The sequence below is a fragment of the Notamacropus eugenii genome, chromosome 6 (assembly GCF_028372415.1).
Source record: "Notamacropus eugenii isolate mMacEug1 chromosome 6, mMacEug1.pri_v2, whole genome shotgun sequence".
Lineage (NCBI taxonomy): Eukaryota > Metazoa > Chordata > Mammalia > Diprotodontia > Macropodidae > Notamacropus > Notamacropus eugenii.
Window position 1 is genome coordinate 75158488 of NC_092877.1, and position 14641 is coordinate 75173128.

A 14641-nucleotide genomic window follows, 5' to 3' on the forward strand; every position below is an offset into this window, starting at 1 on the left:
ACGTTTTGCCCATTTTATCTTCTTTGATCCTCTCTAGTCTTTTCTTGGTCATGAATTCTTCCTCATACAAATATGAAAAAGATAATTTCCTTCTTGTTGCACTAATTTGTTAATGATGTGACTTTTGTATAAAAGTAATATATCATTTGGAGCTTATCTTGGTACATAATGTAATCGAAACCTAATTTCTGCTCCAATGATTTTTAGTTTTCCCAAAAGTTTTTACTGAATATTAAGATTTTAAATACTCTCAACATTTATTAAATGAAAATTAAAGAATTTCAGTTTTAAATGACCAAAACTATACCCAAGAAATAGCTCATTCAATTTCTTTTTGAAAACATTCTTTACATAGTCAAGGAATAATTTTTTTTTGTGGGGGGAAGAGACAATCAGCAGATATGAACTCAGATCCTCCAAACTTTAAGACTGGTGCTCTATCCACTGCACCACCTAGCCACTTCTCAAGGAGTAATTTCAACTTGAACATTACCATCTGAAAAAATAAATTTCAAAAGATCCTAGATTCTGAGCTAGAGAAGATCTTAAAGGTCATCTAGTTCATTTCCTTCCTTTTACAGATGTAGAAATTGTAGTTCAAAAAAGAAAGTAGTAGCAGTAAAGAATTGGGATTTGAACCCAGATGCTGTCTTTCAAATCTAATGAAGACTAACCCCTTTCCCATGTATCCTTTAAAATTCACATTAATCCAAACAAGTTTACTTCTCCTGTGATTTAAAAAAGTAATCTTTAAAATGGATATTGACAGTACATTGCTATCAGCAGGGAGTTCAGATAGTTAATATGCCAGGCATTTTGAAATAGGTAACAGAATTAATGGATTTTGATTTTGGCAAAGTTTTGGCAAACAGCCTTCTTTCAAGACCTTTGGGTTTTATCTGTTGGTCACTCCCAATATTAATGCAGATCACAACCCTTCTATATTCTGTGCAATTTCTATCCTTGTCTTCACACAAAAAGTTGGAACCTTGCCATAAGCCAACTTTGAAAATAACAGTTGGGAAGGATACCATCCCTCTACCCAGCCATCAGTAGTGAGGAAGTACATGATAACAAAAGAGAGGTGTGAGTTTTCAGATAGATTAAATAAGAAACAATTCAAAATGACAAAATAAATGAGAGGAGGAGAACATAAAATTTAAGAAGAAATACTGTTAAAATAAAGTATGATCATGAAATGGACAATTAAAAACATTCTTAGGTCTTCACTTAAAAATCAAATAAACTATCGAGTAAAAGAAACTAAGACCATCTCAAGTAAATCAACGTACTAAAGTAATAATTCTAGATGCATTCAGATTTCTATAAACTATCTGGCTTACAAAAGGCAATGTGGTATGGGAGAAAGAATGATGAACCTGGAATCTCTGTTCAGGTTCTAGCTCTGCTAGATAATACTGCTATGAACTTGGCGAAGTCCCTGGGTCGCATTGTCTTCATCTAAAAACTGAGGAGGGGACCTTGGGGGTCAGCTAGATGGCCTGTAAGGTTATTTTCTATCCTAAAATCTATGACCCTATCACCTATGCTTACCTTTAAGCTTGTATTTTTAAATGTCCACGATTTCATTATTATGGATGATCCCTCAATCAATGTATATCTTATGACCTTCATACCTTCTGGTTCTGTGTAACTCTAGCCCACGGTGTCCCAGAAGTCTTCTATTTAGAATGTAAGCTCCTGAGGACAAGTAATGTATAATTTTCATCTTTGTATCTCCAGACCCTACTACAGGAATTTAATACATGTCTATCATATCTGAAAATGAAAATTAAAAAAATCTACCTAATAGGCTAGAAGACTTCTTCCAATTCTTTTCAAATATAAAGACTGCCCAACTGCTTTTTACATCATTTTCTTCCTGAGGCAACTGGCGGTACAACAGAAAGAGTGCTAGGTCTAGAGTCTGGAAAACCTGAGTTCAAATCTAGCCTATCCAGGCTCAGACACTTAGTAGTCATGTGACCCTAGACAAGTCACTTACTCTATCTGATTCAGTTTCCTTAACTGTAAAATGAGAATGTTCTGAAAATCACGTGAGGCAATATTTATAAAAAGTACTCATCAGAGTGCCTGGAACATTATAGGCCCTGTAAAAATGCTTATTCCCTTCCTCTAAAAATAGAAATCATAATTAATGTCCTTTATAATACTTCTTAAATAGAAGTTGTTACTAACAACACATCAGTGCCTATCTAAGTTTTTCATGTTTCTGTTCTTTTGTGTTCTCTGCAATTTTAATGCCTTTAGGAGCATGGAATTCTAGGATTTATAGCTGTACAGCACTTCCAGTTAAACAATGGCATTAAAGAGAAAGCCTCCACAACACTAAAGAGTCTGAAATTCTTTAAAGTACTATTCAATATCCCAAATAAATCAAATGTCCTTTCCCTTATTCAATTTCAGGCCTACTTCATTATTCATCTTCAGTATTTTGTCCAAGGTTCTTGAATTGATAGCGTAATTTAATACACTGCCCAGCTTCATGTCAGAAGCATTTCTTCTACTTTGCTTTTCCAGTGTGGATGGGTTAGTTAGACTAAGCGCTTTTACCTTCCTGTGGTTTTTATTAAGCCTCATATTATTCTTGGGTTCAATGTCATTAGTACAGTATCACCTGCAAATGGGCACACATTGGGAAACCTCACCATTAGTCTTTGATTTGGATGCTAAAAATAAACATTTTATGAGATAATGACCAGTGACCAGTTATAGAAAACATTTATCTTCCTGGCTAACATACTAACTGATGTAAATACACAGAGGCTTGTTTAAAAATTTCCCCTCTATTCCATCTGCTTTGGAATCTTACACAATTTCCACATACCTATTCTGAAAATAGACTTTGTCTGAAGAGGTATTTTTAGAATGTATTTTGTAATAAATAAACACTAAACAGAAGGGCTAAGATACTTTTCATCAGCTATACGGCCATGAAGATGTTATGTTGTAGAAAATGATCTGCCTACGAAAGCCTTCCTGTTTTCTTCTCGGATTTCCATTAAAACGAATTTGTTCAATATGCATATTATTCTAATGAAAATTTGATAGTAATGAGAAAGCAGCCATATGGGTCAGTTGCCAGTGTCTTCTTGGTCACCAACCTCCCCCGCCTTTTTTTTTTTCAGAAAAACATTGGGATCATTTCCATTATTTTAAAATGGTTTTTTTTTTAAAACTAGAGCCTGTGTTAGTCTGTGGTTTTGCTTTCATTTCATGCCCTGCTCTTCCTCCTGATCACAATATCTTAAGTGCTAAAACCATTTCTTCACGTATGTTGAGTTAGGTGTAGAAGTGGTGGTTGGCCAATGCACTCTGTTAATGAGACTACATCACTATAAAAACAAGAGCAGATCTGTTCTGCTGCAAGTCCCTTTGTTGTTCTCCTTCCAGTTTCCTCAGGATAATGGGAACTAGCTGGATTTCATGCCACATTCTCATCAATTGTTTTTTATTCTTTGGTGAGGCAGTGTTGTTTTTTCCCTTCTGGCATTTCCCCTTACAGTATTCTACAAATGATCTTGCAATTTAAATGAACACTGTAACTGGCTGCTATGTCACTTTGCTTTGTATGGAGATAGAATATTCGCTGGCTAGAATGATTTCTGGGATCTTTGAGCCCCCTTATTTTAATGACTTCTATTATCTATTTTTTTCTAATAGCTGTCACCTATTTAAACAGGTTAGCCTAGCTGAAGTTGCCTCAATTTTTAGCAATGCCTTTTCTTTCTTTCATTCTTCTGATTCAATGTTTGCTTTGACCTTTTTCTAAATATTTTATGATGTAACTATGCAGTTTCCACTAAATTCCTAAACTGGCTTTAAATTCTCAAAATTAATTGCAGTAGAATACAAGTTGTAGAAAGTTCTACCATGCAAAGCATCTACTATGTGTATCCTCCAAATAAAATCAAAATAAACTTAATATTTGGCAACCTGAATGTAAAAGTAGGCACAGGATAGGCTAGAGAAAACTAAGTTGGAAAATATGGAAAGGGGTGAAGGAACAAGAGTTCAAAGGCCTACAGACTATGAAGATATTTCAGGCCAACACGTTATGAATATCCTCTTCAAGAAGAGTTGCTAAACTTGACAAGCATGAAATGGTAACAACTAAAAAATACAATGTATATCATCACCAATAGGAAGTATCTGATTGTAACACCATATATACTTTCAATAGTTACATAACTATATGTCAGAAGTATCATAATATGGCTTATAAATTGACTGATAAACAGAAAACAGAAGGTAATTTTAAAAGGTTACACTTCAAAGTGAAGAACTGTCATCACATGTAACCCTCTTCCTCTCTCCTTAGCCCAAAACACCAACGGATTTTCATTCATGTCCTAAAAGACTAAAATATCAAATGACCAAATCTGATCATTAAAACATCCTACTGCTGCAGAAATAAAGAAAAGAAAATGCCTTAAATGACCTTGGTTAAAAGTAGCTGACACAAAAACTTTCAAAGCAAAAAATGGGATTCATTGAATAAAAAGGTGGAAGGTCTTTTCTAAAAACCTAACAAGAACATTGTACTATTGAAATCTTCCTCCTATACCCAACTACACTTGTTTCAGACCATGCATAAAATAGAAGAATTTATGTTTCTAAGGGTCCAAGCAAACCAGAAGAGCTTTGAGTCCAGGCTAGGCTACTCCCGTCTGCTGTTCCAGGCCCACTTCAGCTAAGCAAAGAAAGGATCATTATCAAGCAGCTGGTCAACAGGTTTTTACTTTCTGTCTGATCAAAGCAGTGAAAATATCCACTTAAGCATGAAGGAATACAATCTGAAAGAATAAGGAGTAACAACCTCAATCAGGCTACATGTAAATGGCAGTGGCTCAAGTGCTGGGCCTAGCCTGCTAGGTGGAGTCAGAAGAACTCATTTTCCTGAGTTCAATTTGACCTCAAACATTTACTAGCCGAGTGACCCTAGGAAAGTGACTTAACCCCGTTTGCCTTAGTTTCCTGTAAAATGAGCTGAGGAAGAAGTGGCAAACCACTCCAATATCTTTGTCAAGAAAACCCCAAAATGGGATCATAAAGATTCACACAACTGAAAACCACTAAAAACATCAATGAAATCATAGATATCTCAGTTAAACACATAGCTGAATATTCTATCCCCCCAAAACGGTTAAAGTTAATATTTGTAATGTAAAGTAAAACTATATATGTGTGTATGTATGCACACACATGTAAGTATGTATGTAGCTGTTTTATTTTGAAAACTGTACCTAGTTCTAGTATCTTGTTTTTAAAGAAAAAAAAACAAGCAACTCAATCTAAAGGGATTATATCATCCTAGCACTTAAACTGTGAATCATTCATTCTTCTACACAATAGGATGAATAACTATAGTTAAAATGAGGGAAAAAAACTTTATTGTAGAAACTGGAAAATGGAATCTTTTCTTAGGGGTGGACAATTTGACATCATTACTAGACAGACTCAGAAAACCTGAAAAGATGTTAATAAGAACAGCGGAAAGGAAGGAAACAACCACTTATTAAGCAGCTGGTATGGGCCAGGCACTCTGTGCTTTACAATTTTAATCTCTTTTGATCCTCCCAACAACCTTGTAAGGCAGATGCTATTTTTACAGATGAGGAAACTGAGGCAGATAGAGGTGAAGTGACTTGCCCAGAGTCACAAAGCTAATAAGTATTTGAGGTTGAATTTGAACAAGTGTTCCTAACTTCCTAACTTCAAGTCCACTTCAAATACCACTTAGCTGCCTCAATAAACACATAATAAAGCTTATCAATGTATAAAGATTCTTAAAAATGGAGGAACCCATAGCATCTGTGGCTCTATATGGATTATATTTTTTAAAAAAGGAAACAGACTATAAAATTTATAAAATGTGTTTAACTCTAATGATTAATGAATTTATAATGACTGTTTTGTGCCATTTAAATTACTTTCATATTCATAATAAGGCTAATTATTACAATCCACGGATAATGATTGAAAAATCAAAGGTAATAACATCTCATGTAGCACTTTTTGCTCATCAGTCTAAGAAATTATAAATTACAAACAGAAAAAGAAACCTAGACACAAACAGCAGATAAGGTAAATTCTGAATTGCTTTAAGGTTTTGTTTTTGTTTTCCCTAAGATTCATTTTCTTACTGCATTAGGGAAATGGGAAAAGGCACTTTTTAATATTCATTTTCTCAAGAGAAAGCAGAGTCTGAAATCTACTTTCACAACCTGAATTTCCAGGAAGAAAAGATACCAAACATGCTCCCTATATTTATAGAGATTTTTAAAAATAGCTATCTACATTCAACAAATTTAATTCAATAAACATGTACAGCAGGGCAATGAGCCACAGAAATGAAGATGCTAGGGACAAAAAGATTAAAAAAAACCACAGTTCTCCTTTAAAGGATAAAATTTAAACGAAAACAATTAAGAACAAGGTAAATGTGAAAAGGGCAAGAGAGTTCTAGAATAAGGGCTACAAGAAAATCTGAGGTGAGAAGATTATTTTCAGCTGGGATGATCAGGGAAGACTTCACTGAGAGCCTTTAGCACCCAAAAGGTTCTGAAGGAAAAAAAAAAAGATTTCAACAGAGATTAGGAAGACTTACGCTGCAGTTCTTCGAGTGCATTACAAATGCATGGCAACAGAAAAGCACCAGAACTGGAATACTGGAGAAGCTGAAGAAGGCAAGGTGACTGTTTGAACCACCAGCACTATCATGGGCTCAATAATTTTAAAACTTCCATAGTTAAGCTGACTTGTGATCTTACCAAGGGCATTTTCACCATATAGATTACAAATTATGCATGTCTCCTCATTTTGTGCAATTTTTTTTACACGCCCATTCCTCCATTCTCCATTAAGTCATGAGGAGCTCTCTGAGAAGGTGCTGTGTTTGCCTTCCTTTTGTGTTCCCAGCACTAAGCATAGGCCTGGCACTGGCAAGTGCCCAACAGATGCTTGGTATTTCGACTTGATAAGGGATTTGCCCAATACTTTAGATGTCTGGTTAAATTAATTTTAGGTGTCTCTACATAAAATTCTGCCTTTTTCTATACCTCTAGAAGGCTAACAATTTTTTTCCACTTTTTTCTCCTCCACCTCCCAAACCTCAGCCCCTATGCCAATTTCTGAGCATACCTGTCTAAATTTTCTGCATTCACAATTCCTACCTCTCTCTTATACTCTAGTACCTACAGTCAGCTATGTAAATACAAAACTAAACCAAACACTTCTATTAAAAAGGTTGATCCCTTTGTAGACAGGAGTGTATGAGTCTATGGACTTATTTTACTGAATTTTCCATTTAACAGAATTCATCAGAAAGTATTTTTGTATATTTTGTCAGTGTGGAAAAAATTTGTTTACTAAAACTGTATGTTCAAGTGATACTTGTGAAAAAATAAAGTTTTACTTGTGCAAAGATGTTTTAAAATAAGAAAAAAAAACAAAAATTATGGGATTAAATCTCAGTTAAAAAATTCCTTTGTATATTTCTTCAATATTATGCAAAACCTTTTATCCTTATGGTTTCGACACCTCAATGCAAAATATTTTGGGAAACAGCAACTTATTTTTTTCTATAATGATACCCTTGCCTAAATTATAAGGGATAACTTCTACTATTTTCTGAATACTCGATGTATATCACTTTGTTGCCTCTGGGTGGCACAGTAATATTTAAGAAAAATTAATAAGTAATACTTGCTTGTGTATCTTTGCTTTAAAGAACAGTGCATTACACACTAAAGAAAGATTAAATTTAAATACACAGGATCAAAGAATAGCCTAGTCCTTCCAGAAAAGGATTAAACTAATTAAAATGGTTGAAAACAATAGCTCAGAAGTTCAAAATGAGAAACATTAAATTGATGATAGATTAAATGAGAAAAACTCAAGCTACAGTATTAAAGTTTGAAAAATCTTTTTTCACAATCCATATTTCATCCTTTTTAATTTGCTATTTAACTCCTATGTAAATTTAAAACAATTTGCTGTTTTTCACTACTATTTCTCTTTCTTTATTTTTGCTTTATTAAGATAGCATGTCATGCTTAAATCATATATTTCCTGAGAAATTCCCATCTTAACAGGATATGCTTCTCATGATAATTTGTATGTTGTGATTATGAAGCAATGAGACTACTTTATAAATGTGCCTTTCTGAAACATTTTATTACTTTATGGCCATGCCACGTGTAACATACGAAATCATTCCATCACTGACTGGACAAATAAATAACACTTCTGGGAGAGAAATTTGTCAGTTCTGGTCACACCACAAGTATCATAAAGATGGTTAAAGCATCAGTGTGAGTCTTTAGTCCCTACCTCTTGTTTCACATATCATTTCTCAGCCTATACAAGCCTGCTTAGACCAAAAAGAGAGCAAAGCTGGAAGTAAACAGCGCCAGGAAAGCTGGGGGAAAGCTGATACAATTCTGTCATTTCAGATCATATCTAGTTGTGAGTATATATGTGTTTGTGTGTGTGTGTGTGCTTTAAGTGGAAAAGAATAGAATTTAAGGAAAGAGAAAAGAATACTTCTCGTATTTTTTGCGTAAAAATTCCTTTCATTTCTTTGCTTAACATTCATTGTAGGCCAAAAAGAGAGAATACTGGATTTAGTTGTGGAAATCTCCAGTCTGATTTTCCCACTAGCTTTAAACCATTCATGTCTAAGAAATACCTTTAGAAATACAGGAAGTTCTTGTTCATTAAAAAACCATTTCCCCACTCATGATTACTACCACATTACTACCTGTCTACAAAAGCCCTAAGTGATGAAACCTTCTTCTAACAATTTTAACAACCTAAAACAACTTTCAGTTAGTCATAAGAGAGTTTTTTAAATTCATTCTAACATTATTTACTTAAGAAATAGATACTATTGTCTCTTATTCTTCAATGTAAAAATTCATTCATGCAGATCAATAAATAAATTGCTTAACCAAAAATACTAATTAAAGAGCTACAGGGACCCATGAATAAACCAGCAAAAGTTTAGATCAATAGGCCATAAACCAAGACAGGCTCACCTGTCATCAAAAATCATTATGTTGCACTATGGCTACCAGCAGCTCTTGTATAGAAATAACTACTATTGTTCTAAAATTCAAAGAGAAACTTAACAATATGTGGTAAAATAGAATTTAGCTTTGGTTTGGCCAAGAATCAATTACAAATTTCTGGAAAAATTTAACCTGAGTCTCAGGTTTCTTGTATTTAAACTGACAGCACAAAAAACACCGTCAAGTTGCACTTGAAGTCAGGAAGCCTTGGACTCAGATCTAAATGTTTTATAATTTAACCTTTTTATTTTCCTCCCCAGCCTTCAGAACCATCATCTGGGGAGATGGCTCCTGTGGAGAAGGTGCCAGCAATTCCCACCAGTTGTGAACCAAGTGCCACCCACTAGGCTGACAAGCAGCCCTAGCAGGACACTCTGAGGGAGCTACAGGAGGCATGAAATGCCAAATACCACCATCAACCTTGATCATCATCTTTCCTCAGACCATAATGGAGAAAGCCTAGGACCCTGAAACCAAGAACTTTAGGAATAGCAATGTCCCCAAAACCAAGAAAATTGTTTGTGGCCCAACCACCACAGACACCATTGAGAGGAGAAATCCTTGTGGAGAAGGAGCCACCTTATCACCACCACCAACTGCTGACCAACTGCTGCCAAAAAGCAAATAAGCATGGGAGCCTTAGGGTTGGTAGTATTCTCCAGACTACCAGTTATGATTTCAGCTCAATCCTCGCAGCCATCACCTAGGGAGGGGTTCCTGTGGAGAAGGGGGTATCTGTCCCCAGCAAGTGTCAAAAAAAGCAGCCTAGTTGGAACTGGAAAGCCTCCTGAGGAAGAGACAGGAGGCAACATGTGCCAGGCAAGCCAAACCTCCAACACCTTAATCACCACCTTCTTTTACATCCTAATGGATACAGCCCAGGGTCCTGAACCCAGTAGCCTTGTGAATAACAATGCTTCCAGTCCAGGATCCCTAACTGTCATCCTGGAGAAGCCCCTGAGAAAATGCAACTTGGCAACTGCTCCTGTAGGTGCTATAGCCATAGCTGCTGAATGCTGAGAAACCAAAGCTCATGCCATCAAATTCCTTAGCACCATTAAGTGGTTCAACATCAGAAACTGATTTAATTTTAACAGTGGAAATAACATGAAGGAAGAGGAAATGATATTTGCTTTCTTGCTGCACCCTAAGGACCATGGGACTTTTCCCTCTGCCTTGCAGCTTAAACTCTTCCTTATTTATTGCCTCCCCCATGAGGTTGTAAGTTCTTAGAGAACAGAAACTACCCTACTTATCTCCTTGTATCCCCAGTGCTTAGCAGAGTGCCTCACACATAGCGAGCATTTAACAAAGACTTTATCTTTTCGTTCATTCTAAAACTTTAAGTTACAGGTGTGGATGGTCTGTCTCAATGAAAAGAGTTTACATATTCAACAAATGAGAGGTACCTGTTGGGGGGAACGTAGGGAGAGACTCAGTCTTTCAGATCTATAAAACTGTAATCTCACTTAATATACTGGTTGGTTTATTATAGATTACTAATGCAATTTCTATTTTTCATGTAGTCAAATTTCCTATCTTTACATGACTTCCAGTGTACTTCTCAAGCACACTTAGAAATAATTCAATTTCCCTTTCGACTACACTGAACAAAACTCTTAAATAATCAAATAGGTCATTTTAGAATTCTTTAAAAGCACCTTATGAAGTCTGAGGCAAAATAAAACTCAAGTGTTCAATGTCAGCTTTCACAAAGAAAATTTTTAAAAGCCATACCATAAGTACTGCATAACTAGTGAGAGAGTAGCACTGAACTGTTGTAACATTTTCATCTGAGGAGAGGATGTGGCAGCCATCTGACTTCCAGCCCCCTTGTCCATTCAGCAAATCAAAATCCCATTGGGCCGCAACAGCATCTGCTCCATGTGCAATTCGACGTAATGTAACATTAATAGGAATGTGTTGAGTATCTATATTTATTCCATCTGTTGAAAGAAAAATACAATAGCTTAAAAAAAAAACTTACATGCAAAACTGTGTAGAATCTGGAATTTGCTGAGTGAGTCATTAAACAGAGCTGAACATAAAGCATTATTTTGGAGCCTAAGTTATAAAGTCACATTGTTACTATTGGTGAATTACTTTGTTGAGAAGGTCAACTGGGTATCAGTTGGGAATTTATTTTGTGTAAAAATACCTAAAAATTACAAGTAATAATTACATAGCAATATTTGTCAGAAACAAACCCATTTTGGTGAGAATCACAGGAGAGACTACTGTCCGCCGTTTTCCATCATCAGCCAGATTTGTTGAATTTCCTGTTGCTGGAAAAAGCTTTCCATTGCGGAATGCAATAAGTTGAAGCTTGTAAATAGATTCATCAGCTAGTCTGGTTTCCCTTTTATGCTTTGGTGAGAAAAGGGAAGGAGGAAGCTGAATTGATGCTTCTACGATAGTATTCTTAAAAAAAACAAAACAGTATTTTAAAGGTTACTATTAGTCTCTGAGAAAGAAAACAAGTATTCCTTCAATGTCACATTTCAGATTTTCAAATTTCATGTTAAGCAAAAACTTCTTTAATGGGCTATTTGTAAAAGAGCCACACTGAATCTGATCACCAGTATGTCTGAGGTTTAATATTGTTTTACTTTCTTAAAAATGCAGCAGAAAAATGAAATGAAAATGGGTCAAAAGGCTCTTCGGTGTGCAACTATACTAAAATGAGAAATGCAAGCTCTCCCAGAATTAAGACAGACACCAAATGAATTTTTTCTTTCATGTTCTTAGGTTGATTTTCTCCTACAATAGTATGAATTCCTTCCTGGTGGAGACAGCACACTAACAACAACTATACTAACACCAACTATCACAACAATGCTAGTTAGGAAATTCCATGATAATGATATATCTGAATTTTACATGTACAGCAAATGGGAAAACAAAAACGAAAACGAAAACGAAAACAAAACCTACCCTGGTTTACTACGTAGTGAGAGTAGAAGTGAGGCATTAAACAGTCACATCATGCTCACCAAACATTCGGAAGGATGGTCAATGAAAAAATATAAATGGAAAACAGATTCCCTACATGGATGATGAGAATTTCTCATTTGTAGATAACACTATACTAATTATATCAAGTATGAGAGCGTTAAAAAAAAAACCACTACAATTCAAAAGGGATCAGTCTAACTATCCAGATAGGAAAATCAAAACAGATAAAGAATGCCAGACTATCTATAAAAGAATTAAAACCTACCATGAAGAATATAGACAGATGTACAGAAGTAAAATACAACTGGCTAGACTGGCACACAAAGCTAGCAGTTACTATGTACTGAGTGAACCCAAATTAACTTTTGTCATCACAATAAGAGGCTTCAATGGTATTAGCCCAAGGCCCACCAAGTACTACAGCTTCGGTGTGCTTGCCAAATCTTCAACAGCGCTTTCAGTAAGCTCAGCAGGCAGTGTGAAACTATTCATTGTACAGGGTTACCCACACCTGAAGTCTGTGAAGGATCTGACTTATAAATGTTGTTATGGCAAGATTAAGAAATAGAACCGCCCTGACTCTAAGTGCCCTTACTAAAAAAGGTCTTGGAAATCATTTGCATGGAGGAGCTGATACGTCAGACCTATACTGTTGGCAAGCGCTTCAAAACCGCCAACACTTTCCTGTGGCCCTTCATATGATCTTCTCCACAGGGAGAAAGAAGAAGAAGACTACATATTTTATGGAAGGTGCAGATGGTGGTAAGAGGGAAGGCTGAATCAATAGGATTATTACATGAATGAACTAAATTTAAAGACCTCTATCACAATCATTTTTCTAATGGTCTGTTAAAAATGCCTGTAAATAAAAAAAAATTAAAAACCTGTGGAAAACTTATGGGAAAATATGGGGAAAAGTCACAGGCAGAAGGAATGAAGGAAGGAACCTGTAATACAGAACCACTTACATACCAAAGTAAAAAGCAGTATTATAAACTTATACCCATTATTTTACAGAAACTAATGAATCTTAGAAGCTGTGTTATCTACATTATTGGGTACATTAAAAGACCAATTCTAGATGAACAAGAAACCCATTTTTCAGCCACATAATCAATTTTACCAACTCAATGACTTTTGCACTGGATTCAAGCATGCATTATATATGACTGACAAAATCAGTAAAGCAGACAGATTTGCTCCATGTGCCTGTTGTCTATCTTTGTAGTTATGTTTTGGCTGAACTTCTTGTACTGCTTAATGGAACTGCAGTGTTCTGTGAATAGTTTGAGAAATGCTAATTCAAACTTGGAAAAAAGTTTTTGACAAACATTATACCCAAACTGTTTCAAACCTGAAGCTGGCATAGGAATTAGGAAGGATTTTTTAAAATCATGGCTAGGGAAAAAAAAGAATTTAAACAGTATACGTGAATACTTCTTTGCTTGGACAAATACAAACAGTAAATAGTAACCTATGGATCAATGCTAAAGAATGAATATTAAACATTCTAAATTGATCTAGAAGAAAATACGAAATTATCACATCTGTAGATGGCATCAAGTTCTAAAGGGTCTAAAGTATTAGAAAATAGCTTAAACTAGTAATAGGTCTCAAAAAGCTTCCAACAAAGTAATATACAATCGTGGTTTTTACATGAAGACAAAATGAAAAGTTTAAAATACACTTCAAGCCAATAAAATGATGAAAGATATAAAAAAGGCAAATAGGAAAAAAATCACCATATCCTAGGATATTAAGGCTGTGGGAGACAACTTGAAGCTTTAAAGAAGTAAGCTTATTTTCTTTAAAAAAAAAAAAAAGTCCACAGTATGCAAGGCATTGTAAAAGACCATGGTGGGGTGGGGAAGTGAGACTGCAGTGTGCTAGTGTACAGTTAATGACTTCTTAGTGCCACGGTCTTTCAATCTCTAGCACAAACCTGACTGAGAAAGCAAGGACTGCTACAGAACATGATGGAGGCTGCCATGCAGTGAAAAGAACAGACTCTAGAAAGCCAAACTATGAGTCATAGGAACAAAGTTCATGGCACCCTCTGCTACTTTATGCCTCTGCTGTTTTGTCATCAGTGAAGGTCTGTGGATCTTAAGTTTCTTCTGCTGTAAATGAGGGGGACTGGACTTGACAGTTTCTCGAGTACTGCACCTCTGATTCTGTTCTCAAAGACACAGTTGTCTAAGCTTTGGAAGGCAGAATCATCCGCCAAGAGATGCTTCTCTGAATGCACAAGACTTCTTCAGCATCGACACTCATCTGTCACAATAAGAACTTGTCCTCTTCATTCTCTTGTCCCCTTTACAAATGAAGTATAATGAGCTGATCCAAGCACTAGCCCCGAGGCCTGAGCTTTCTCTGCTTTTATATGCTGCCTGTATACAACCTCAGAGTGAGAAAGAAACTGCTGCCCTCATGAAGGATATTGTAAAGAGTTGCTGAGATCCCTGAAAAAAAGATAAACTACCCTACATCCCTACATGAAATAATTCCTGTCCTTAAGAATTTTATAATCACTGAGGAAAGTTCATATAGAAGCAAATATAATCTTACCTACTTTGCAGAGATTTTTACCT

General features: G+C 35.5%; 1 protein-coding gene and 1 pseudogene across 2 annotated transcripts in view; one reads left to right on the forward strand and one right to left on the reverse strand.

Moving 5' to 3' along the window:
* ADGRA3 (adhesion G protein-coupled receptor A3) overlaps positions 1 to 14641 on the reverse strand; it is a 152116-nt gene that overhangs the window by 14183 nt on the left and 123292 nt on the right. For both annotated transcript variants that reach the window (XM_072620367.1, XM_072620366.1), the window contains 2 exons: positions 11303 to 11516; positions 10833 to 11041 (listed from right to left, as the gene is read on the reverse strand). In XM_072620367.1, coding sequence (XP_072476468.1) covers positions 10833 to 11041; positions 11303 to 11516 — 423 coding nt within the window. The remainder of the gene's footprint in view (positions 1 to 10832; positions 11042 to 11302; positions 11517 to 14641) is intronic.
* LOC140510801 (large ribosomal subunit protein uL30-like) lies at positions 12145 to 12854 on the forward strand (annotated as a pseudogene).